The sequence below is a fragment of the Ursus americanus genome, chromosome 6 (genome assembly GCF_024610735.1).
Source record: "Ursus americanus isolate L20-20 chromosome 6, mUrsAme1.1.p, whole genome shotgun sequence".
Taxonomy (NCBI): domain Eukaryota; kingdom Metazoa; phylum Chordata; class Mammalia; order Carnivora; family Ursidae; genus Ursus; species Ursus americanus.
In genome coordinates this window covers 71,494,875-71,522,119 of record NC_142132.1, presented here as the reverse complement: position 1 = coordinate 71,522,119, position 27,245 = coordinate 71,494,875, and the positions used below count along the sequence as shown (strand labels likewise).

General features: G+C 46.8%; 1 protein-coding gene across 3 annotated transcripts in view; it reads left to right on the top strand.

The window, feature by feature from the left end:
- LYST (lysosomal trafficking regulator) overlaps positions 1-3,888 on the top strand; it is a 202,315-nt gene extending 198,427 nt beyond the window's left edge. For all 3 annotated transcript variants that reach the window (XM_045783612.2, XM_045783611.2, XM_087863139.1), the window contains 3 exons: positions 272-428; positions 845-916; positions 1,822-3,888. In XM_045783612.2, coding sequence (XP_045639568.2) covers positions 272-428; positions 845-916; positions 1,822-1,960 — 368 coding nt within the window. In that variant the 3' untranslated portion in view covers positions 1,961-3,888. The remainder of the gene's footprint in view (positions 1-271; positions 429-844; positions 917-1,821) is intronic.
- Positions 3,889-27,245: the final 23,357 nt, after the last annotated feature.

Genomic DNA, 27,245 nt, shown 5'->3' with positions numbered 1-27,245 from the left:
ACATGATTAATTTACCTTGTTGCTCTCTATTTCTAAATTAATCTTTTTATTTTTATTTTTCTATGGTCATTGTCTCTAGGTAAATATGCAGAGCTCTTTGTGACTTATTATTTAGTAATTTTATTTATACAGCTTCAGTCATGAGCTGCCTTTAAATTTTATCACTAAAACAAACAAGCTCGGTGCGTGGGGATACCCCTCTGGGACCCAGGGTGGTGGGCTCTGATGTACCCACACTCTGGTGACCTATGGGACGATTTTGGTGTTTTAGCTGGTGGAGGCAGCGACCTCAGACTCTGGACAGTGAACGGGGACCTTGTTGGACATGTGCACTGCAGGGAGATCATCTGTTCCGTTGCCTTCTCTAACCAGCCTGAGGGAGTATCTATCAATGTGATTGCCGGGGGATTAGAGAATGGAATCGTAAGGTAAGAAGAGTTTTGATTCTCTTTGCTTGCTCTTGTTCATAAGGACACAGCAGTTGCAAAAATTAGCTTTAAATATCTAGGCACGTTCATACTTAATATCTGGAGATTTAAAATCACCTTCAGATATAGATTCTTCACTGATTCCTGTTTTATTTGTAAGTAATAAACTTAGCTTTCGTGTAGTTTTGAAATTGTATATTGTCTATTAATTGTATAAAAGATTAACAATGTGAAAATTTACCAAGTTTTCTTACTTCCACATCCACCCCCTGCAAACTTCCCAGAAGTAGCTACTGTTAATTGTTTATTGTGTTTCCTTCCAGATGATGTTTAACAAATAAACAAATACATAGGGGTTTTTTTGGTGAAGGAAATTTTGGTTTGCTTAATTAGGTGATGACTTTTTTCCTCTCTAGGTTATGGAGTACATGGGACCTAAAGCCTGTGCGGGAAATCACATTTCCTAAATCAAATAAGCCGATTGTAAGGTAAACCACCCCCAGATTCTTCATAATATACTTTGTAACTCTATTTTTGTTAGAGAGAGATTAAAGCACACAGACCAGTGAACTAAGCGATGAGAGTCCTAAGCAGCTGACCATTTATCAAATACCAGGTTGACCAGGACCTTTTGCAAGGAGACACAGTCCATGTCTTTGTGGAGCTTAATGCTGAGTCAGGAGTTCAGGTCTAATAGAAGGTATCCTGGGAGATAGCCCAGGGGGAAGCTTTTGAATTGTAGAAACCATATTTTTTCCTTCCTTATTAAAAATACCGTAACGGTGATTGATAGCTTCAGGGGTATGCTCGATAAGATTGATCAACAACCAGTTACCCTTTGTTCTACCGACAAATTTGACTTTAAAAATCAATGGGAAGTAAGTGATTCAAATTATGCTCTATTAAATTTATTTTCAATGCACTAAGTTTAAATTTTAACAAACTCAAATTATTTATTAATGTTACATTTTTACCTTTTCCTTTTTCAGGGAAATTAAATATCTCCCTATAATCATCATTTATTTCTATAAAGAGAAAATGTAGCACCGTTATATTATCTAAACTTTCCTATGCTCAAGTATTTGTTGTTTAAGTAATAAGAGAATAAACAAGGTGGTAGAAGAAAATGCACAAAGAAGGAATGGAATGTACTGATCTCTTTGATCTGATTTTATTCTGTATCACCTCGTTAGAACGAGCTTCATGAAATTGCCAGCAGAGCAATTAAACTATATTAGAATTACCCCAGAAACCAATGAGTTGTAAGCAGTCATTTCGTTGGTCTCTCTGCTCCAGTGAACAGATCTTAGCTTCTTTACACTAATTTCTATATGATCACCAATATGCTGACGCAGTTTTAAGAGATAATGTACACACGGATTTCTTTTGCCAGCCTTACATTTTCCTGTGACGGCCACCATCTGTACACGGCGAATAGTGATGGGACCGTGATCGCCTGGTGTCGGAAGGACCAGCAGCGCTTGAAACAGCCAATGTTCTATTCCTTCCTTAGCAGCTATGCAGCTGGATGAATGAGAGAGAACCCCACTTCTCCAAAGCACTTTAGCTCCAAACTAGATTGGTTGACCTCACCAGATTTAGGAGGTTGAACTTGAAGAAAAGGATGACCAAACGAATCATCCAAATAATGATCAGCTCTCTTCATCTGCACAACATTCTGTGGCCTCACAAGGTCCTGAGAGGACAGTTCTGTTCTAATTTAGTGATAATCTAGAGGATTGTGTGGGTATGTTCTAACCAACAAGGTGTAAGTCTTACATGATGAATTAAAATTGTATTCTTAAAGTTTTACCCACAAGAGTATTCTAAAGAAAGGACTAGGGTCTCTTCTTTTTTCTATTATTCCAAAAGGACCAGTAGAATTTAAATTGGCTAGCTAATTGTTTATAGAAAATACTCTAAAATTATATTTAAAAAGTTTTATGCCAAGATAATTCACCCTACACACACACACACACAAGTAAAGAAAAGGATAAGAAGTTAGAACTTACAAAGTGCTTTCTTTGAGAAGTAAATTATTCAGTAGGTGCCTCTGCACCAAACATTTTAGGGAATATCTGAATACTAAAAACAAACTACTAATGGATCTCAATGTTAGGCAGTTTTTTTCCAGTTGCCTTCTTAACTCAAAGAGGAACCAGAATTTTTTGACAGCCACAAACATACATTTGATTTCAGATACATTCTGTTTTTTCATAAAAATCCTGCTTAAAATCCGTAACACTAGATATTGAATATCCTTACTTATTTGAATCACTAAGATTTAAACACAATGATAATTATTTTAATATCTGCCATTTACAGAGCACTGAATACTTAACAATTGGCAATAGAAAGCCTCCACTATGCAGAAAGATGGCACAGATATTAAGAGTCCATTCTACATAAGGCATTTAATCTAATATGCAGGGTGTGTTTTCTTCCACAAAACAGAATAACAAAAGAAAGGAGACAGCTTACTTTGTTTCCAACAGGATGCAGAATAATTCCTATAGGAAACCATGTCCGCTCTGTTTCTACTAATCTGTACTACCTGAGAATTCTAGGAACAACAGAAAAATCTAAGTATACGCCACAGAAAATTTGCACACCATAAAGACAGAATTCCTGAAAATCTCTACCATAGTCTGTCTCTACCATTACGGCTCTATTTTTACTTGGGGTGCTGCTTTATTGGCTTCGAAAACACTGTAAAATAAGCTCAGTAGGATGTTACCATGGGGTAAAAATATGTATTCCTGCCTAAGAATAACTTGCGTGTTTGTTATGGAAATTCAATTCATATGGTGTTTACAGAACTACTTTTGTAACTTCCAGACTTTCTAAAACATTCTGCTTAAAAACTGTACAAAACACAATTCCAACGTCTCTGCCATCGAGATGCGGGCCATTGGAAGCAAGTGGCCATGTGTGCTTGTCAGTGGAACAGCATATGCCCATAAGAACGCTTCCCGGGCCACATTTAGATCATGGTTTGCACAGACCAGCTTGGAACTCTGAGGTCCAGATAGGTGCAGAGATGAGATTACTCCTATTCACGTTGAAGTGATTTGCTTTGTTAAAAAAAAAAAAAAAAAAAAAAAAAATTTGCAGCTACTGTCTGGCTTTCATTTTTTCTACCAAGAACTTGGAATTAGTCCCCTATTAGAATAGGGTTACTACTCAGTCTTCTTTGTTTTTTTTTAAGGCTGAATTCCATCATTTATTTAAAGAGAAAATATGCAAAATAACTGGTCTTGTTAAGAGTGCAATATTATATTTTTATGTAAAAATAAAAATTAATTTGGGGGATTATTTATTCAGCATGAAACTTAATATGTATATGTTTGAAACACTTCATAATGCATGTTGTAGTAAACATTTCTGTAAAATATCACAAGCTCTGTTATCTTTGTATACACTGCCACTTCAGACTGGGAATAAATTTCATAAAAATAGATTTAAAGACCTGTTCTTTATACAATTTAAATATTTATGACCAGAGCTCAGATTGGTGGCTCTTTTGCTTTGTAACCCAGAAACATTCTCTCTTTAGCTCCCCCGTACATTGATGTCACTAAGAAAAAAAACCTTTCATTTCTTAATTATATTTTTAAAATATTTATTTATTTATTTATTTATTTATTTATTTATTTGAAGGGGGCAGAGGGAGAAGCAGACTCCCCACCGAGGAGGGCACCTGATGCGGGACTCGATCCCGACTCCAGGATCATGACCAGAGCCAGCAGATGCTTAACCAACAGAGCCACCCAGGGCCCTTAATTGTATTTTTTATGAAAAATTTTATTTCAGCCCTTTATTTTAATACCCTTTATTTCAGTGCTTTATTTAATACCCTTAAATAGAGTTTAGACAGAAGTGTCAAGGTCAAACCACACTTTTTTTTTTAGATTTTATTTTATTTATTTATTTATTTATTTTAATGTTTTTTTTTTATTATATTATGTTAGTCACCATGCAGTACATCCCTGGTTTCTGATGTAAAGTTCGATGATTCATTAGTTGCGTATAACACCCAGTGCACCATGCAAACCACACTTTTAAAAGAAAAAAACATGTGCCCCTCCCACCCCCAACAGCACTGGCACTGCTCTAGGTGCTGAGGACACAGTTGTTTCCTGCACTTCTGGAGGTTACAGAAGCATGCTAACAGTAACTGACAATGGGTGCAGTTACAAAATATGGTAAGTGCCATTAGGGTGGAGTATGGGGTCCTCTGAGAGAATATAACAGGAAGAATCCAATTCAGATCAAGAGGATCTGGGAAAGCCTCTTGAGAAAGTGAATTTTTTGTTCAAATGGATGAACAGAAATTTGACAGGTAAAGATGGGAGCAGATGTGTTCCAGATGATGCATTTACAAATGCCCGAGGCAGGAACATCAATGAACAAAGGCCCAGTGAAGTAACGAGCATCGTCTACACTCCTCAGCTTCTCCACAGGCATTGCAAAGTGGTGTGTGAACTCAACAAACAGCAGCCCAAGACCCCAGAATTATTCTTTTATTCTGCCTTGCGTCTGAGGTATTTTAAGGGTTCTCTAGAGTGTTCCCAGAAGAACTCAGGAGTAGCATCTGGCAGTGTAAGCCTGCCAACCCAAATGTCCCCCCCCTTACCTGCAAATCTCAGATCACCTCTTCCTTTCAACTACATTCGCTGAATGCCAGCTATGCACAAGTCCCAGGCTAGGTGATGGGGTAGGGTAAGAGAAGAGTAAGGAAATTCTAGCCCTTCAGAGCTCATACCTGGTGATCTGCTTCTCATTATTTTGGATGACTTGTTAATGTTTTCAATCAAAGAAAGAACTCCAGGGTGTTCCTGTTCAGGGTGGCAACATAGGAGGATCCTGAGCTCACCTCCTCCCACAGTTACATTGAATCTATGGCTACATACAGGAAAATTCCCTGTGAAAGAAATCCAAAAACTAGCTGAGCAACTCTTATATCTTTGGGGGGGGGGGGGACAACCACCCCACAACCACCAAAATGTGTAGGAGAGACAGAGACACAATGTCACCATAAACCACACTCTTAGTGTGGCAACCCACAAATAGCAGAGAATTCACAACCCTGACCTTCTCCTTGAGAAGCAAAGGGTTTGAACCCCACACCTGACACCTACCTTTTAAGACATGCTCCTGAGAGAGGAGACCCCAAAACATCTAGCTTTAAAAGACAATGGGCTTTCATACACAAGACTGCAAGATTATAGCAAACTGAGAAACAGATCTTAAAGGGGTCTTGTGGACTCACCATGGCTAAACCCCTGGGGCACAGTGTAGAGATAACTGACAGAAACGCAACCAGTCTTTCTGTGAAAGAGGCCTGTTGTTTATCATAAAAGATTCAGCCTGAGGGGCAGGCATTTAATATAACATACACCTAGAGGCCACTGAAAAACTTCTCAAAGACTGTGGAGGCTGGCAAGTACCATCTTTGTACCTTCCCTCTGTCTTGCTCCAGGTATCTCTCAGAAAGGAGCTTGTGCACATGTCTGGGGCCCCAGTTTTTGCAGCTGCCACCTAGGGGACAAACCCTGATCACCGGGCTCTGGTGGCCAGTGGGGCTTCTGTTCAGTGCTCTCACAGCACTGTAACAAATGGAGAAATAGTTTTTACCCAGCTACCCACTCAAGGCACAGCACAGAGGCAGCAGGCGTAAACCCCAGTCTTTCCCTGAAAAAGGTCTATTAGCTTATTTTCATAGCTGTGGCAGGGGGTGTTAGGGGGGTGTGAGGGGGGAAGGCTTCTATTTAAACACATCTAGGGGGTCGACTGCAATCCTCTCCAAAGATCAGGGAGAACACCAGACACCATCTTCATATTCTCCCTCTGCCCTGTCTCAGGGTGCCTGTGTCTCCAAGAAAGGAGCTTATGTACATACCTGGCATCCCAGTTTTTGTGGCTGCTGCCCAGATCCTTTAATAGGCTGGCTCTGGGTGCCAGTGGGGCTTGTGCTCATGGGTTCGATGGGACATTAGCAACAAAGAAACAGTTCTTAACTGGCTAACACCCAAGGACTCAGTGCAGAGGGAGCAGACAGAAATGCCCATCTTCCAGTCTTCCCATTAAAGAAGTATATTTGTATACCTTAAAAGCTGCTGCCTGAAGGTATGGCTTCCAATGAGCCTGAATCTAGGTGCTGACTGAGATCCTCCCTTAGATACACAGAGTGGTCTTGGCACGCCCTCAACTACTGGAGGCCTCTAAAAACAAGTAAGTCACTTGGATAATCACAAAGGTTCAAAGAGACAACCAGAAGCTAGGGCAGTGTTGAACAATAATGTTCATCTCCTCCAGGAGGCCACTCCTTCAAGACTGAGAGAGGGGGCTGTTTTATTTAATGCATAGAAACCAATACAGAAAGTCAAGGAAAATGAAGAAACAGGAATATGTTCCAAATGAAAGAACAAGATAAAATCTCAGAAAAATACCTTAATGAAACAGATGAGTGGTTTACCTGATAAAAAGTTCAAAATACTGGGGATGTACTGTATGGTGACTAATATAACAAAACAAATTATTTAAAAAAAAGGAGTTCAAAATAATGGTTGTAAAGAAGCTCACCGTGGTCAGGAGAACAAGGCATGAATAAAGTGAGAATTTTAACAAAGAGGACGAAAATATAAGAAAGTACCAAACAGAAATCACAGGCCAAAGAATACAATAACTGAACTGAAAAACACAATAAAGGCGTTCGCCAGCAGACCAGATGAAGAACAAGAAAGGATCAGTGAAATCAAAGATAGGGCAGTGGAACTCACCCAATGAGAGCAGGAAAAAAACAAGTAAAGATAGGTTCAGTGGCACATAGGACAACATCAAACAGACCAACATTCCCATTATAGAGGTCCCAGAAGAAGAGAGAGAGGGGGGCAGAAGACTTGTTTGAAGAAATAATGGCTGAAAACTTCTCTAACCTGGGTAAGGACCAGACCTCCAAACCCGGAAAGCCCAGAGAGTTCCAAAAAAGATAAATCCAAAGAGAGCCACACCAAGACACACTATAACTAAAGCATCAAAAATTAAAGAGCTATAAGGTCAATGTTTAGAAAAATGAGTAGGGAGGAAAGAAACTCAATTGCCTAACATTTGGAGATTGAAACTATTGTGGACTTCTTGAATTATTCACGTTACCCTTACTTTACTGATTATCGTCATCTATTCCCAGCTTGTCCCAAATTGGGGTCAATATGTCCGTATTTGTTCCCAATCTGTCCTAATTCTTGAACAACTGTATTATTTTTCAATATCCTCCCCTTCTCAGGATGACACTCCATATAGTATGAAGCCAAAGCACTTTAAAATTTTATAGGCTTAAAACCTTTAACTAAGAAAACCAACTGAAAAGCATTAATAGTTGGGTTGAACAGAGTAGATAGTCATTTGAAATAAATCAAGATTGAGGTTAAAGGCAAACAAAAGAGGTTTTAGGTTCAGCACAAACTGGTATTTTGGAGTATCACACTGAGTATCACATTACAGTATTTATCTGATATTTCCCCCAGGTTATGTCCAATGTAAAATCCACAATTAAAAAAGCAGCTATATTTGCTAATGCAAAATGTATACACTTAAACAGCCAATGAGTTGAGAAAGAGATGCCACTAATTTTATTGTGTGTGATATGACTTGAGCAGAAAAATATATCCTGCCACTTTGGGGACACTGGGTTGCAACTCAGCTATTTGAGAGAAATTAAACAAGGTTATGTGTCCTTTGAGGTCAAAAGGCCTAGATAATTATTTGAAGCTGGGCTGTAATATTCTCACTCAAGAGCTGAGCTTGTTTCTCCTCCCATGAACAAAGTTAATGAGAGATGAGTTTAGAAAAGATTTTGTGGCAAAGTTTGGCTCATTTCCAAAGTGATTTAAACTTGTCTTACCAAAACGTCTGAGGGCTGATAACAATAAGCTATTCTCAGGGTGTCTAGATGGCTCAGTGGGTTAAGTGTCAGACTAGTGATTTCAGCTCAGGTCATGATCTCATGGTCAAGCCCCGCATTGGGCTCTGGACTTATTGGGGAGTATTCTTGAGATTCTCTCAATCTGCCCCTCCCTCCAGTCATGCTCACTCTCTCTCTTTCTCTCAAATAAATAAACAAATCTTAAAAAAAAAAGAATTAGCCATTTTTTCATTCCCAGATTTTAATTTTGTTAGAATTCTAGAGCTTTAAAAATCCTTGGAATCCAGGTTCAAGCATCAAGAATAAAAACTATCTTTTCTGAGATTTTAAGAAGAATCAAGCTATAATTTTCATACTTATTGATATGACCTAATTACAGTTAATTAACTCATTTCATTATGTACTTTCTAGATAATATTCTACATAATAGTATTTTATTATAAATAAAAGTAATACCTACTCATGTGTGCTCCTAGTTACATAAGAATTAGGCATCTATTTTATTTCCTAGAATGGTCTGGAGAATACAGTTGTGAGGTCTGATGTCTCACAGCCTGTAGTGAGATGGGAAAGAAGAGGTGTATTCCGCAGCCCTTTCTACCGTGTGCACATTTATACACAAACATGTTCTTTGGCCCTCAGAGCAAGCATCACTTGCAAAGCCAGCCTCATACATACATGTGCTGGACACTGGTGCCCACTACATGAGCCACCCTCTTCCCCATTGCTTTACTTCCTACCATGTTCCCTGCATTTTAGATTTCTTTCAGTTATTACAGTTGATTATTTGGCATATACTCAATGTTGGGAAATATTTCTCCTATAAACATATATAAGTTTTGATAACAACTAAAAGTCATTCAGAGCTGAATCTGATAAATAAAATATTTGATAACTGTTTTAGTTGAAAACAAAGTACAATTACAAGGTAGTAAGAAAATTGTGATTCTGCAGGTAAATTCCATGAGGAATTTTTAAACGTTTTGAGCAATTGACAGTATCATTGAAATGAGGCAGAGTAGGTGCCTACTGGAAAAGAAGGATGGACTGATGAACGGATGAATGGATGGATGGATGACAGATGCTTGGATGGATGGACAGATGGATGGATGGATGGATGGATGGATGGATGGATGGATGGATCGGGAGGTGGGGGGTAGATGGACCACCAAGGGGATGGGTGAGTGGACCTATGGACAGACGGTATGCCACATTTGTTTGTTTCTTTGCTTGTTTTTAAGAAAACTTCCCAACTCAAACTACCAAGTCCTGGGTTGCCTTTCCTTCTCTTTAGATGACGTCTTCCTCAGAATATGAAGCCCACGCTTAGTTTAACTTCACTTTCATACTTTCCTCAAGTTTCTTCTTTGCTAAGAAGCTCCTTGCCTTGGAATTAACTTATTTGACTTCCCCCAAAGAGTCCCTACTTCCTTGGCTGTCCACGGTTTTAGTAGATCACAGTTCTTCTGTTTATCTCAGGATAATTCTTAAATATTAAAATATGATAAGAATGACAGAGCTGTATATACACGGACATTCAGGGATTACAATAGCTCCTTATAGATCCACCAAAAAAAAAAAAAAAGTTCACGTAGACCCTTATTTAAGACCAAAACCTTGGCTATCACTCGGGGATGAATTATGCCAGAAGCAAGCAGTATTTCAATCCAGTAATCCTTATATTTTCTCCATATCAGACAATACATTGCAGTTTTTAGTTATCACCCTATCAGCTGATCCTTACAAACGTTTTATTCAGGAATAATGTTCAAAAGCTAAGGCTTTTGTAATTTTCCTCCTAAATTGTCTCTGCCTACACCAAATTACCTTTGCCAAATCCTTAGAAGTATTAAAATTAAGCAAATTATTAAACACAGGTTTTTTCTTGATGTCCCATTGAACATGGGGTCTCATTTAACATTTTTCAGCTTCCACAATATACCAGACACAAAGATTTATAAGACCAGCTCTCAAAGAAGATAATCCAAAGTGTAGGATGGTGGAAAGATATTTAGAAAGGAAGGAAGGATTGTGATATAATGAAGTGAATTTTCTAACAGAGGCTTCTACTTATCAGAGTGACAAAATGGGGAGTGGGGAGCAGTCAGGTCAGGTTCCCCAAAGATAGTAATGATTTAGCCAAATCTTGAAGAAAAAAGAAACTTACTAGATTTGGCCCAGGGTAGAAGGCAGCCAATGGTGTAGGAGAGCAGGAAGTGGAGGTAGTCACATAAGGAGAAAGTGAAGAGATGTGAAAATGAACTCAAACAACAGGCCAAGAACTTCTGCTTCCATGCACTTTGGGAAGAACGGGCTCAGACTCACCCTGCCCTCCTAAACAACTGGACACTGGAGGTAATACAAGAAACAGTGGTTTTCAGAGAGTGAAAAACAGGCAGCACACTGTGATCTCAGGGAAAGACGCTTCAAAATAAATGGATCTTCTCATTGCCTCAGGATTTTTGCCTTAGTCAACCAAGGGGGTGGGGGGGGGAGGACGTGCTGTTGAGGCAAGAAATACAGGAGAAAACGGGGGGCCTGGGTGGCTCAGTTGGTTAAGTGTCTGACTTTGGCTCAGGTCATGATCCCAGGGTCCTGGGATCCAGCCGCCTGGGGCTCCCTGCTCAGCGGGGAGTCTACTTCTCCCCCTCCTTCTGCCCCTCCCCCCTGCTCATGCTCTCTCTCCCACTCTGCTCTCTCAGATAAATAAATAATCTTAAAAAAAAAAAAGAAATACAGAAGAAATAAATTTGGGGGTAGAAATCATGAGTCCAGTTTTGGATTTGTTGAATTTTAAATGCAGTACCCATGTATCTTTCTCACTTTTTAAAAAAGGTCAGTGCTGTAGGTATATTTACAGCCTTAGTCATTTTACCATAGTTTAATTCTGTGCCTTAAATGGGCGCTTGCAAGCTGTGAAAAAAATCTACATGAGATGTTTGCTGGCCCCGGGTGGGCACTTCTGAAGTCTGCATTTGCATTCTGTCAGACACCCCGGAGTCAGCAAAGCTGCACATTTGTCTGGGGCAAATGTCAAGTCCATGGGGATCAAAGATCTAAAAAACAAGTGATCCTTGCGTCATTTACATCAAGGAGTGGCTGCCGATGGTGGATGAGACCGGTGACTGTAGATCTTCAAGATGTATTTCCTAATTGTCAGCCATGATTTTACATTGTTTCTATGAAGGAGTTCACGTTGGCCTCCTTTTCCTGCCAATCTTGCTAACACCGCTTGTAATGTTGCTTCCATACCAGAGGTTCTGGATTATCTTACCAGCAGTCGGAACATGGACGGCAATTGCGCTGTTTTTCCCTGAAGGTAGAGGGCTGTAATAATTAAGAGATTTAAAATATCTCTACAGCAAAACGCTTACAGTTCAAAAGGAATGAGGAGTGGCCAAGGATTTCCGCGCGGAAAGGGCTCCTGCTCTCCACGCACGCTGGGAATTCGTTCCCGCCTTCCTGGCCGCCTGCCGGGCTGGGGGCAGCTCGCTGCGCGCCCGCGCGCCCCAAGGGGTGGGTCGGCTCGGCGGTGCCTTCCTTGCCCGTCGCTCGGCGACGTCAGCGCTACCCTTCGCCCGGAGAGTGAGACAATGCCTTGTGAATTTTCACAGGTATTAAGCATCTCTCCACTCGCTGCCCTCCTTTGTGGGGCTGGGGACGTATTATGTATTCTTTGGGGATGGATGGAAACTGGCCGCACCCCGCCTGGCTGGTCCCCGGAACTAACCCCCAGGCACGGATGAGGACGCGGGAGGCTCAGGTGCCGGAATCCCGCGAGGACCGCGGCCCCGCGACCGCACCGCCACCCGCCACGGCCACCGCCCCGCCCCCAGCCCCTGGGCGGCGTGCGCGCTCTGGACGGAGTGCCGGGCCCCGCGGGGGCGCGCGGCCGGGGGGGGCGAGCGGGGCGTGGGGCTGGGCGCGAGGCGGGGGGCGCGGGGAGTGCGCGGAGCCCTGGCGCGGGAGCCCCAGTGACGCATCAGTGACGTCGGCGGCAGCGGGCGGGATTTCCCGGCCCCTCCCGGGCGCCGGGCGAGACCCTGCCGCGGAGTGGGCGCGACCAACGTGGAAGGAGGGCGGCGGGGGTCGGGAGGTCGGGGGGTCTAGTGCTCCGCATGCCGCCGGGGCCGCACACGCTCCGGGAGCCCCGCACCGAGGCGGTGAGCAGACGAAGTACTTTGGGTCTGGGTGACTTCTGTAGCGCGCGGGGCACGGGCTCGCCACCCCTCCTCCGGCACCCCCGCCCCCAGCCTCACGTTGTCTTTCCCCTGCCCGGGCGGGGCTGCTGACGCGGTCCGGAGACCCCGGGGGCGGTGGGCGGGGCGGGGCGCGCCTCTCCACCGCGAGCCCGTGAGCGCTGAGGCGCGCGGGAGCCTGGGCGCTGAGCCGGAGCCCGCCCGCCAGCCCAGCCCCGCGCCCGGCCGAGGAGCGATGCCGCGCGGTCTGGCCGCCCCCAGCGAGCACCGCGCCCGAGACAAAGCCCGCGCGTGAGCGGCGCCTTCGGCCCGCGCGCCCCGCTCCAGGTAAGTGGGCGCCCCGCCGGCCGGCCGGGCCCGGTGTGGCTGTGGGGGAACGGATGGCACGGCCCTAGCTCGCGAGTCCGGGGCGAGCCAGAAGCCAAAGGGCAACTCGGGCGGGAAAGTCTCTGCAACTGGAGACACGGTTTGGTGCGTGTGTCGTCCTGCCGCCGTCAGTGGAAGCTCGCGAAACAAATACCTGTGGTTCTCTGGCCGCCCGCAGCGAGACGGCCTTCGCGCTGCCGCACAGGTGGGCGTCGGCGGGGCGCTGGCAGGTGAGCGCGCCCCTCGAACCCACGACCCTAGGCTGTGCCCTTGGCAAACCCGAGCGCAGGTTTGAACAGACCGCTCCGAACGCTTAGGGGGTCTCCGGGTGGCCGGCGTCTCCCGATCTCTGGGGCTTGAGGGTGGGGGGGAGGCTCCCGGGGGCCCCCTTTTCCATATGTAGGTCACGAACGCTTGCCAGTCTCCGGGCAGGGACATCCCCCGTTGAAGAGGACCGCAGTGGAAGGTCTGGAGTGGCTAGTTGGTCGTTTTATTTGTGAAAATGTTTTCGGCCAGTGCCTGAGGAAGCCCACGGGATTTCTCAATACCCCGGGACACCTGCCTCAGAGCAGCTCTGGTGGTGACAGTAGACGCCTAGGCGAGGGTTCCGTTTTCCCCTGCCTTATGGCGTCTGTCCCCGAGCCTGGTGCTGAAACTGTCTGCACTCGCAGCACGCGCACCCAACGGCATTGGGGGGAGCCTTGGTTTAATCTTTTAATTGCCTTAGAAATAATAACGGGAGGGTGAGGGGGGCAGAGATGTGGCTGGAGAAGACTTCTTAATTTGGGAGGATTTGCTTATTTTCGTGTATTTTGGGCTAGGGTGTTAGGAAATCCAAAAATGTTAAAGTTTGATCAAGTGATAAGGTGGACCCTCAACGCCGGGTCTCCCACCCTCTTCCCAGCTCCCTAGCACGGCCGGTCCTCGTCTCTTTCTGTTACCTGCTAGGGTTCTAAAAGGCTGGCACAGGGCCTGCCGTTTCAGTCAGAGCAGAAGGCCTCCTGGACTGTGCAGTGTTGCCCATTAAAACGTGCCAGTCCTGTCATCTGCTCGTGAGTCCTCACTGTGAGGCTTCCTTCCCACCGTGGGACGGACAAATTCAGCGGTAAACGCCTCAGAGCAGCAGAGAGACCTGGGCTCTGTGGCTGGCTTCTTGATTCTTTGGGGAAATCCTTTTCCTGATTTTTGCATGCTGCGGGGGAAGGGAGGCACACCGCCATCTGATCTGGCCCTGTTCCCTGCAAGAAGCTACTGTGGGAACAACTGAGATGTTAAACGGAAAGCCTTTTTCAGTCCCGAGAAACAAGATGTAAACTATGAATTATTTTTGAAGTGTGGACTTGGCTCAGTTATCAGTCTGGATAAAAGATGGATATAGCACCTAATAAATAGTAGGTGTTAATGTAAATACAGGGTTTATTGTGATGCTTTGCTGGTAATGAATGAGTCTGCTCCCCGTGGGGTTATTAAGCTGAAATAACTATTTAGGACAATGGCCTTCCTGTTTGCTCCTCCTTAAAATAAAATTGCCCAAAGGGAACCTGTGGAAGATGTCTGGCTAGCTGAGAAATAGCACAACAAAAGGGTCATTCCCAGGAGTCCCATGATTGGCTAGGCAATTGTCTTTGACATTTCTCATGCAGGTAGACAGTGGAGAAACCAGGAAAAAGCTTTTCCCATATTCATTTTACGGTTTTTAAAGGTAAAGTGACAGTCTCCAGAGTCCGCCATATCTCAGCACATTCTTTGAAATGGTGGAACATCAGGTGGGAACTGTCGTCCCCCTGGTCCCTGGGGAAGCAAGTGCCCTGTAGCTGTCTCAGGGCGTTGGGCTTGGGCTGTAGGAGGGGTTGGGTATCACGCCACCCCTCCCCCCTATCACCACCACCACCACAACTACCGTTTACTGAGGAAGACAGCCAAATGGCTGAGAAAAGACAGAAGTCTGCCAGATAAATCATTCTCGCTTATTTATAGCCACGTCTCACTATCACATTGTTCTTACCTTGACTCATTTTTGTTCTACTCGAAAAGGGGAGAATGCCTAATAATGCAGTGCGTGTCAGTAAATTGCCCTTTTTCTTCATGGCATTTTGGAACAAGGTCTTTAAGATCTTACCTTTATGAGCATATGATATTCTGTAATCCCACAGATTTCCCCTTTTTATTGGTAAATAAATATGGTAGAGGTGGTCGGGCATAGAGACTTATTATACAGGTAGAGAGAGTATTCATTCAGTTTTCTTAAACCAGAAAATGAAACTTAACTTCTTTAATACACCAAAACTACTACAAAAATATCCTTTCAACAGTAGCCAGCAAGGGTATTTTCACTGAAAATCAGAGACACTAAGTGAGTGTCAGCAAAGAAAAACAGGGGGGCCAAATACAGTATAGAAATTAGCATAACACGGCTGTAAGATTTCAACTAGTTCTTTATAACCCTATGAAGAATAAACCAAATATCTTAAATAAATTAGCAGAAGTGAAAAAAATGCAAAGGAAATTTCCATTTAGAGAAGAAAGTAGAGGCAAGAATTACTGCTGAAAGAAAAAAATCACCACAGGGAAAACAATAGGTATTTAAGAGGGGATCAATTCAGTAAGCTAGCAGGAGCATTCCAAATCACTTTAATTATCAAGGAGCTTTTTTGTTCGGTCAAATGGCAGGTGGTGTGCAATCAGTTTTCCTAGTGGAACCCAGCAGACAAAATGGAAGGTGTAGGCGGCTGGGTTGAAGATATGGTGCTTGTGGAATGGGCTCTGGTGTCCTAGGAGGAGTGAGGACATATATGAGGCTGTGGAGAAGCCACTGGCCACTGAAGCCCTGAGGTAGCAGGGTATCTGCAAGCAAGGCACCAGTGGCCCAAGCTCAGAGGGCCAGACCTGGGAGCCCAGGTTAGCTGGCAATGGGGTGGAGGGAGGGAGGACCAGGCTTCAAGTCCACGAGTCACATGGGTGGTCGCATTTAATCCTCACACCATGCATGCAAAGCTCTTTAGCAAAAAACAAAAAACAAGTGTCCGGGAGTGTTCTGGCAGGCTTGCTTGGTGGGTAGTGGTGACTTTTTTTTAACTAACCAAGGAAAAGGTATACAAGTGCAAAGGGGGAGCAACTGAGACACGCGGAAGGTGAGACACGGTGAGGTGTGTGGAGACCCTCTCCCAGGGACTGCGCATGCGCTCCTTTCACAAAAGCGCGGATTCCTTCCTCTCTCCGATTTCTCAAACCATTTCACCCTGGGTGGCTGGGTTGGCGCTCTATAGTGGGATGTGTGCTGTGAGGCTGAGGAAGAAGAGATAGAAGAAATGCTTGAAGCATCCCTCTGCCCCCCCCCCCCACAATCGAATGCACACGGAGCAGCAGCCCGAGGTCCACTAACCTGCACCACGTATGCCTGTCTGCATTTCTCATTAGTGCCTGTGCTTCCTCCTTGCATTCATGTCTAATTTGCAACTCTGGGAGCTTCTCTTCACCCCCTGCTCAGGGTCACCACCAAAGGAAGACGGCCAGGGAGATAGCAATAGGAAAAGGGGAACTTCTTATTCTAACAGCAAAAAGTGTTAATATGAAAAAGGTACGTGCTCCCATAGACCCACCACCCAAATCTACTGTATTTACTTCTGGTGTTTTATCCCACAAATGTGTAGAATTGAGAGATCTTCACCAAAAACACGGTGCAAGTATTAAAGTCCAAGTAGGAGAAATGGAATTTGAAACAGAAAGGAAAGAGCAAGGCAACGCTGACAGGGAGTTAGAAAGCAGAGCGATGCATGAAGGTTGCTGCAGGCAGTCTGTTGGGAGCAGGTTATTGTCAGTGGTGGTCCGGCCAGCTCTGTGGCTCAGGTTCTGAACACTGTTGGGGAGGCAGAGGCAGGGATGGCAGACAGTGGGTGGGTGTGCTTCATATTGGCACCCTGGGATGTTGGGGGGCGGGGGAGCAGAGATCTAGCAGCATATAGGCTGGGGCAGCCTGCATTTGCTGACTGCCCCACCGCACACTCCCCATACAGCAAGGTCTGCTTTCTAAGTCAAGCAACAGAACCCAGAATCAAATCACTAATACACCTTCGAAAAAACCATTTTCTCCCCCACCCCAATACCCACTGTTATTGGGAAGTTCTGGCAGCCCAGGACCATGGTCCCCCCAGACTGAATCTCTGCTGCCTGATGACCTCCTTTTTATCTGTAAGACCCACTGTCACAGTGGCCTCTACTTTCCCATCCCTCCTGATCTGTATGAGGGTCCGGGCACACCCAAGAACTGGTATCCTCCCCTGAAGGGTTTTTCTAGCCTGATCTGGGGAGTCCTCCTGTTGCCCTGGAGTACCTGCTGTGCATGCCCTTGGTGGAAACTGTAGGGAAGGAAAAAGGCTTTTCCTCCACCCTCTTAGGTTTAGTGACTGGAACCTGTGAATTAAACTGACAACAGAAGATATTAACAGGAGAAAAGGGCCAAATTAATGGGAGGAAAAGTTTATTATATGTGCACATGTCTTCACAGGAAAGAAGAGAAATCCTGAAGAAGCAGTTAGGCTTGAGAGCTTATAGACCATCTTAACAAAGGGAAATCAATTGTGGGAAACTCACAAGACAAAGAAAAAGGAATATGAGATTTTAGGGGCAGTAAATTGTGGGAAGGTGAATACAGGGGGAAAATTCATGGAAGATCAGAGTTATTTTAGCAACGTTTGTTTGTGCAGACCCATCTTGATGCCTGCTTTCTCTCTCCAGTGTTAATGGTGGTTTTCTTCCTCCTGGTAGGGGAGACGGAAAGAATAAACCTCTTGGCAGAGAGGGCAAGACGCAGAGGGTTCCTCCTGCGTCTGCTGTTTCTTACTTGCATTTGGCTCAAAATAGTCCTTATGCCAAAGTGGCATATTTGGGGGTGGTATATTCTGAGCCCCCTTCGACATGTTCAGCAGGACCTTTCCTTGGTGAAATCTAGAGCCCAAAGCCTATGGTATGCCAAACCAGCATGAATAATCCCTGTTTGGTTTTAGTTTCTGTTAATTTGGGGAAAATTCTGTTTTCCAATGGGGCTCCAGCGGTCTATAGATGCTTATTTACCCCCGACCCCCGTGGGACCACATGCACCAGGGAAGGCTGCATCCTGGCTAAGGAGACAGATTATTTAAGTGTACGAGTGTATGTTTGATGGTATATAAAGTGGGAAGCAGGTGTCACGAGGATGTAAAGACAGAGTCAGGCTCCCAAACTCTTAAGGGCAGTGGTGGCTCTGGGGTGTGGCCTAGAGGGGACGATGGTAGAAACTGAGTGGCGAATCCGATCCGACAGCATTGAACCTTAAGGAAAACAACACAGGGAAACTGGCCGTGAAATCAGCCACCGAATTTTTTCCGGAGCAAGGCGAGGTATAGGTTCGTAAATTGGCCTTCGTCAGCATCACGTACCCTCTTCTTCAGTTGAATTGTGTCTAGCAGGGATGAGGTCCCCAGAGCCTTCTGCTCACCTGGACCGTCTGGGTACCTGGGTAGACCCCGCTCTGGACCCACGACCCTGTTACCCTGGGCCTGTCTGGAGTAGCTTTACCTCCTTGCCCTTCCAGTCGGAGTCTGGTGTTTCAGCGCTGTGCACCCCCACTGGTTGATCTTGGAGAATTGGAGGCTTGGGGGCTCTTTCCCGCCGATCTTTCTGTGCTGGCTCTGTCTGCTGTGCTGGGTCTCCTCAATCTCAGATCTGTTACAGACAGGCTGGACAGAGGCCCTGTGCATCCTGCTCCAGGGGTTCCAGCCCTCACACCCCAGGTTCGCTGTGACCCCTGATGGGTCAGATTCCTCCCAGCTCCTTAGTTTCTCTCCAGACCATCTCCTTCTGCTAGAATTTGCTGTAGTCGATAGTGTTGGAACTAAATCGATGGTTAGCCGGGACCCAGGCATGTTTTTACGAAAGAGAAATTTTCTTTGTCACGGGACCTGTCATCACAGAGTTCTGATCCACGCCGTGAGCAGCCTTCCCAGGGTTGTCCGCCGTTCTCTGGTTTTCCTCTGAGTTACTGCCGTAAGCCATCCTCATTGTTGGACACTACGGAAGGACTTTTCCAGAGCACGCGTGTTGCTGAAAGTGGTAGATACGTTCCTAAAAGATCGTACGTAAGCCACTTATTTCTAAGACATTCACATAATGAACATGTGACCAGGTAGTTCAGGCACTGACAGTTTAAAGATGCATAAGGACTTCAGCGTGCTCATTGTCTAGGGGGGACATGAGCGTGAAAGCAGCTCGCCTGCCCCTGGATTAACGCTGCCACAGCCGCGTTCTAAGTGCTGTGGGAGTGGTGATAACAGGAACAGTCGTTCTTCCTGAGAGCAGTGGGGTGCAGGAAGGGCCTGACAGCTGCGGCCCCGGAAAGCTGAGCAAGATTTTCCAACACACGCACGTGAGCAAGGGCTTTCCAGGCAGGGGGACCGGCACGTGCAAAGGCTCAGAGTTGGGGTGACGAATGGCACAGTCTGTTCTGGGGTGAATGGGGACCCAGGGCAGTCGTGAAACAGAGGCAGGTTTAGCAGGCGCTGGTTGGCCCTCTGTGCCTGCTGTGTGGGGCAGGTCAGAGGAACAAGGCAGGAGAGGCAGGGCAGTGGTCGGCCCCAGATGCCCAGGCCCTCACGGCAGTGGGCACTGCTGTCTGACCAGCGGTGGAGGGGAAGGGAGATGCTGGTGCCTGGGTGGCCCAGGGTGGCCAGTTGGGGCCTGGACAGAGAGGGCAGCCTGACCTGGTTTAGTGGATGGAAGGGAAGGAAGGAGCGGGACAGGCGGAGAGAGAGTGTGGGACCTGGCTGGTGAGGAGGTAATGCACCCTCTTTCTAATGCAGGTTTTCTGGTGTTGAAGTCCCTTAGGACCCGCCTGCCCAGCAGTCCCCGAGGCTGTTCAGGCCACCAGTGTCTGGGAGGCCACAGCAAGCCCGCCACCACGACGCTCCCTTGGATGACTCATTCTTTCTGTGTTCAAGCCGTTGCAGCTCTGTCTCTTGTTTATGATTCCTTTGTCCCCCTAACGCCATGAATTTGATCCGATGCGGCCGCACCATCTGACCCAGCACGTGGATGTCAGGATTACAGTTGATTAGCCTTCAGGGAGAGTATATCTATCCAAGGGTGAGTTTTTGGGTTTTTTTTCCCCCAAACCTGGTCACCCTCTACCTACCGCCAAGCTCTGGTGGCCTGAGACTGGAGGGCTGGGCCCTAGCCTTGCTTCCCAGTAACCATGGCAACTCACCTAAGACGCCCACACATTGGCCCAGGGCCCCAGCCACTCTTGACTTCTCTCCCGTTCTTCCTGCCCTGCCTCCTTCTTGGACCTCTGTTAGCTGTGAAATGTGCCCCACGGTAGGGTTCTGCTGGCTTCTCCTCCCTGGACTCTCCACTTGCTAGGGGACAAGGAGCCAGCAGTGGGGTGGGGGTGGGGGACAAATCCCTGCCCTCACAGAATTTACATTCTAGTAGAGGGAGCAGGCCACTAAGAATAAGCTGGAAAATCAAAAGCTATTTCAGTAAGTAAATTAATAAATGAGAGGGGGACATCTTAAAATGTGACGGGTGCTTGGGAGAAAAATAAAACGCGGAAGGAAGATAATAGAATTCCAGGGAAAGACTATTGTAGATTTTAATCAAGCTGCTTCTAGAAGGACTCCGTGTAGGGATCCAAGATGAAGAAATGAAACGGACTTGTCTCATAGGTGCAGAGGCAGCAAAAATGGAATGAGATGAAAATGTGCTGGGCCCACAGGTGATTTATGCCCAGCTGCCATCCTCGAGAGCCTCCACTACACCCAGCATCGGAGGAAGCCATGTTTCCCAAAAGGAGCATTTGGTAGTCCGACTCAAGGCAGAGGAAGAGACTCGTAGCAAAATGACACCCAGCGCCACGCTCTCCCTGTTTTGTGGATGCTCCACCAATCCAGCCACTGGACCGAGGGGCCAAGTGGCTCCCGAGGCGCCAGGTGGAGGCAATAGGGAGGGAGCCCTCATCCAAAGGCGTTTGAGTCACCCAGAGCCCACCAGAGGGTGCCCCTGAGAGGCCGGCTCAAAGACCACACGCAGGAAAGATCTGGGGGCTACCCAGAGGAGGGAGCCACCACCCTCGGGCTGCTCCGCTGTGGACACGGGGAGGCTGGAAGACACATTCTGCTTTGTGGATTCTCGCTGTGTGGCCTGGCCGGGTGAGGAGTAAGCAGCTTGCTTAATGATGGGCTGCATCGGCTGTGCATTCCATTTTTACACACCTGTTTTAGGAATCCTTTCTTGGTAGCACAGTCTGTCTGGAAAATTCCAGGCAGATCCATCAGTGGTTCCCAAACCGGGATGCATAGCAGAATGACTTTGGGTCATTTTCCAAAATCCCGCCTCACCCCTGGACCTTCTGACTCAGCAGTTCTGAGCTGGGGCCAGGGAATCTGTGTTTTTTGAGTTTTGTAAACCACTGAAGCAGATGATTTCTGCCGGTCACCCTTCCCTGTGACTGAAAACTCCCAAACTACCCAAGCGGCCCCAGACCGTTTCCTGTGCCAGCCTCTCCCACCACCCCCCGCTTTGGAGCTGTGAGGCAGTGACTCCCCACAGACACCACGAGGCCAAAACACCTGCAGGAGCAAGAACTCCTTTCCAGGCTGAGTGCAAGGCTCTGTCTTCCCCTGCTTTTCCTGACAGCTTCACTGATGGGGAAACCAGCTATTTTACCCTGAGGAACTAACTGCCTCCATGCAGAGCACGAGGACCCCAAAACACAGGCCCTTCCCTACCCCCGTCCCACAGCTCCCCTCCGGCAGCTCACAGCAGCTCCACGGTCTCGGGCACCCCGCAGGCGCGTGAACCGACATCACCCTTGTTTGCTGAGGACTCAGGGAGGACCATTACTCATTGAGGAGACTTGCAGACGCTACTGTGCCGGCAGGGAGCAACGCAGAGATGAGTAAAAGGAGGTCCCGGATCTTGAGGAATTTACACGCTAGTGAGGGAGACGGATGATTATAACACAACACAGAATTAAGAACCTAGACACAGCAGGACACCACACCCAGTCTGGGTCAGGAAAGGCTTCCAGAAGGAGGTCTCGGGACTTGGCCAGATGAAAGGGTTGGGTCATAACTAATGAATGGTGAAGACTTTTGAGGCTTTTTGTTTCAGCAAGTAATGTTAATAGCAGCTAAAACTTTTTGAGTGCTCAGTACAAGACAGGCTCTAAGTGTCTTACAGGTATTAAGTGTGTATTCCTGGAGGGGTGCCTGGGTGGCTCAGTCACTTCAGTGGCCAACTCTTGATCTCGGCTCAGGTGTTTTGATCTCAGCGTCATGAGTTCAAGCCCCGCATTGGGCTCCATGCTGGGTATGGAGCCTAATTAAAAAATAAATATATTCATACGTATTTATTCCTTGACAACTATGGTTGTAGGAAATATAATGCCCCCACCCCCAAAGATGGCCACACTGGAAACTGTGTTTCCTTGCAGAGCAAAAGGGATTTTGCAGATGTGATTAAGTTAAGACCGTTGAGATGGGGAAAGTATCCTGGAGTATTTGATGGGCCCAATGTAATCACAAGTACCCTTATAAAAGGAGGGCGGCAGTGTCAGAGGGATTGGGTGATGTTAGACTCGTGGCTTTGAAGATGGTGGAGGGGCTGTGAGTAAGGAGCGTGGCCCCCCACCAGAAGCTGGAAAAGGCAAAGAAACAGACTCTTCCCCAGAGCCTCCAGCAGCCCTGCGGACGCTGTGCACTTTCTAACACCAGAACTCTCAAATAACAAATTTGTGTTGTTTAAGATGCGTTGCAGCAGCAACGGGAAGCTAGTTCAGACTCTTCCTGTTTTACCACTGAAGAAAACAAGGCGCCAAGTAATTTGCCCAAAAGTTGCACAGCGAGTAAGGAGCAGCTCCAGCATTCCAAATCCAGCCTCTTGGCTCCAGCTCCTGCACTGGCTCACTCTTGCCCGTGTCCTGCCTGAGGGCTGGTCGGGAGACCCGGGAACGTCGGAAGATGCACCCAACAAGGCAGGCAGACAGGAGCTGGATCCCAGGCCCTTCTTGGTTGAGTAGAGGGGTGGCCTCTGCTGCTTCTTTGCTTGAGCTCCTTTTCAGAAGTCCGCTCATGTCCATGCCGACCGTGAGTGCCTCCCGGCCTGGAGGCGAGGCTGGCTCCCCATCCCTGCTCACCGTGCTCCACCTGACGCCAGGTGCAGACTGAGCTGTGTGCTGATGCAAACCTCCGCCTTCCTCCGTCATTGCATGGTTTTAAAGCGCCTTTCTGGCCTGGTAGTGAAGGAAAGACTCTGTTAAGCACAGCATCCTTACGTATATTAGATTCTCCTGTCTCCAAACATCTGTTTCTGTCTCAGACTTCTTTCGTCCATCCTCATTCTTTAACATAGACAATTCTTTATATTAGGAGTTCTTTAATATAAAGCATCTTCATCCCTCAGTCTTTGACCAAAATAAGTGGTCGGAAGAATTTTAAGACAGTGTTTCAAAGGTTTTTTGAAGTATTAAGCACAGTAAACATCGCCTGATACCACTACTCCAGCTATGTCTGCTGAATTTATATTCCAGGTATTTCACAGGTGCTGCCTAGATTCTCCAAGGAGCGATAGCTAACATTTGATTAGCATCTTGTACTTTACCAAAAGCATTCACGTAACTGTCCACTTGAGCTTTTCAGAAACGCTAGGAGGCCTGAATTTCTATCCCCATTCCTGACTGAGAAACTAAGTCTCGAGTACAATTTGGCCAAGGTGCGCCGCAGAGCCAGGACGGAAACTCGCGGCTTCCACATATTGTCGATTGCATTTTGTTGCCTCTTAGGGGGAAAAATAGCCCCAAATGCTCTTACAGGGCCATAGGGTTCCAGATTCCGGGTCAGATGTGCCCCTCCCAAGTGCATCCACGCACCACCACCTCCTGTCCGGGGCCCCACCCACCGGAGGGAGCACATGAGACCGCCTGGGCCTTTGACATGAGCGCATCATAGGGTATAGTTGGGATAAGGCTCACCAGTATCTCGGGGCACAGGCGGGCATCCTATGGAGGACCCACAGTAATATCCAGGTCTGCTGGCAGGAGGCCCGCAGAGAACACGGCCTCAGCATGGGTGAAGGGACCCTGAGTGGCCACAAGCTTCCAGTAAGCATGGGCTCCCCGTGTAATGAAGACAAAGGAAGGGCAGGCCTGCCTCTCAGTGCGAACTGGTCTACTTACATGTGGGTCCCTCAGGCTCCTGGGTTATTCTGTGCTGCTCACTGCACCTCTCCTAGGGACAGGTGAATCCTGGCCTTTCTCTCTTTTCTTTCTAGGTGTCTCTGGGGTCCTCCCTTTCTTCACATAAACCAAAAGCTCTGGCATCCAAAGCACGTTTCCGAAGAGGGCTTTCAGAACCTGCTTTAAGGGGCGCCTGGGTGGCTCAGTCGTTAAGCATCAGCCTTCGGCTCAGGGCGTGATCCCAGAGCCCTGGGATCGAGCCCCACATCGGGTTCCTCCGCTGGGAGCCTGCTTCTTCCTCTCCCACTCCCCCTGCTTGTGTTCCCTCTCTCGCTGGCTGTCTTTCTCTGTCAAATAAATAAATAAATAATCTTAAAAAAAAAAAAAAGAACCTGCTTTGAAAGAAAAAAGCAAAATACCTCTATGTCTTTCTATTCCCGCTTTAATAATCCTAGTTCCCCTGAGGCAATGTGGATGCCTCTGGCTGGCCAAGGAAGGGTAGGAGGCAAGGGAGCCCGGAGAGAAAGCACAGACCAGTACATCAGGACATAGTCTTGCTGCACACAGAGCTGGTTTCTCCCCACCCTAGTCTGGGCTCACCTACTCAGTGAAAGGAAAGACCCTCCCTCAGGGTCCCCCAGAGAGAGGACCCCTGGCTGTGGCCCAGGAGTCCCCTGGCAGTGTGAGGCTACCAGAGGCTGGTTAAAGGGGGTTACATTACGTCCCCTCTTGCAGCCTTTAGCTTCCACCAGGGGGTACCCAGAATGACTCTAAGAGGTCTCTGAATCCAGGCTTATCTTACCGCTAATCTGCAAGTGTGCATGGAAGTCCTTGGGGTCAGGAAGATAAGATGAACTTAAGTGTGTTACTGAATTCTTTATATCAATCTGTATCCTCTGAGTCAATAGATATTGAAAGTACTGCCACAGGGAGGCTGCATTTTTTTTATTATTATTATTTTAGAAAGGACCTTTGTACTTTAAAACCATTGGAGCCCTAGTCTGTGAAATCCTTTCCGTTTCGTGACTCTGTGGCTTATTAACAAATGTTATGGTAGATTTTCTAAAATACCATACGTTTGTTTGCTCTCTACCTTTTTTCCACGTTGCCTTCCTATATTAGCTGCTGGCTTCAGAGCAGGAAGAATTGCTAAGCAGCCTTGCTCCTTCTGCAGAGAACTGGGCAGAGAATTTCCAGAGGACAGGTCTTCCCCGTGTAGGGAAGACTGGCTGTTGGTCCTTCACCCTCCCTTGCAAAGTGGTGACAAGTTGGTGACTGGAAGGACTGGTAGGACCTCTGCCTCCATCCCCCTGCAATTCTTTGGACCATTTTCAGATTTGGGTACTTATCTTTGCATCTTACAGAGACTTCGGAGGTGAGCTGGACTGTGTGTACATTTTTCTTGCTTCTTAAAGCCTTATTATCTTGATTAGACTTTTCCCTTCTCAGGGGCCACTTCCCAACAACGAGTTGACTTCTGGTTCAAAGGAGAAATAGCCAGAGCCAGCCTCCCCAGCAGACTGTATTGTTCAGAGATTTCCCGCCACGCTCCGGCCATGGGGTGCAGGCGCGGCACTTAGGGGCGGGGCATAGCTGGCGTTGGTCGGGTCGGCTAAACAGATCCTATGGTCCGTGGCTTCCTTGGCTACTTGGGATAGGTAGAACTTTTCTCCACCTGCCTCCAGCCTCAGCCCTGCCACTTGCCACCCCTACCTGTGCTACTTAGGGACAGTTCACCCTGGACAACTACTTTGCAGGGGTCATCAGCAGGCCGCCAACACATTAAAGAAAAGCTCACATCAGACTCTGCATCTTTTTTCCTGGAAAATACCCAGATCACTTTCAAGCTTATTTAATGTGTCCTATTTTTTTTTCACTGCTGCTAAAAAATTCTCCTCCATGCATGGCTCTCTTGAGCAACACAAATCAGTCCGTCTGCAAAGTATGAATAAACACCTTGGAGAGATCCCGGTAATGTATGTAACACACGATCAACAGTGTTCGTGGGTGACGGCCTGCGAGGTCAGGCTTCCTTCCTCTTCTGAAGACAACTGTCTGAGCAGTCATTTGGTCATAAAGTCTCCTGAACTAGAATGAAAACCCTATTACTAATTTTCTTTGGTTTATTTATTTTAAATCATGATCAAGCCATTAGGTTGTTATCTTATCTCAGAAAGTCAAGTGACAATGTCTCAGATGTTATGAATTTGCTAAGTTGTCTTATTGGTTTTGTTCCCACCTGAGACATCATACTTGACTCTGATCTTTGTGGGACAAGATGATGACAGACTGTTACAAGGGGGAGCCCCGAAATGCAGAGATGGAAACTTGCTCACAGTCAGACGAGTAATCAAGAATAGAAATGGGATTAGAAGCAAATCTCCTGGCTTCTCATCCACCCTTCCTATCTGAAACAAAACAAAACAAAACAAAAAAACAAACAAAAGCAAAAACAAAACAAAACCCTCTTCTTCCAAACCCTGCATCTCCAGAACGAGCATCAGAGCATTCTAACTGCTCCTACTTGACTGGAAGGAGGATTCTTGGATTCAGTTCTGGTAGCTGGTTTGCAGGGGTGGTGCTCAGTCTTTGCACAGAGATGAAAAGTATGAAAACGGAGTCCTGCCTTGCAGGAGGCATTCTCCAGCTGGGAAACAGCAAACCTCTCCGCACAGCCTGCTGACCCTCTGCTTGTGGTCTACCGAATCATCTCCGGGGTTCTTTTAAACTCATGTGACATGGTCCTGGAATGAAGTTTTCTTGTCCGTCTGTGCCATCTTTTGGTCAGCTGAGTATTACTCCCTGCATCACCACTTTTAGAAGAATTAGAAGAAAGTAATTATGCTGGACGCATAAACATCGTTAGGTCGGAAGTCACTTGAGAGTCCTGGGTGCTCCCCCAGGGGGCGGTGAGCGTCAGGCTCAGGACTGCTGTGTCCAGGAGTGTGGGGCAATAGAGGCTTCCAGTCCACACATCAGTGGATGACTGGCTGTGACAGCAGTTAGAGCTCCCGGGAGGGCCGGCTTCCTAAGTGGTGCTGAGCTGCACCCACACTGCTCAGGGGGGCCCTCGTGTGTGACAGGCAGACCCCGGGGCCTCGCACTGGCATCTCAGGCCGTCA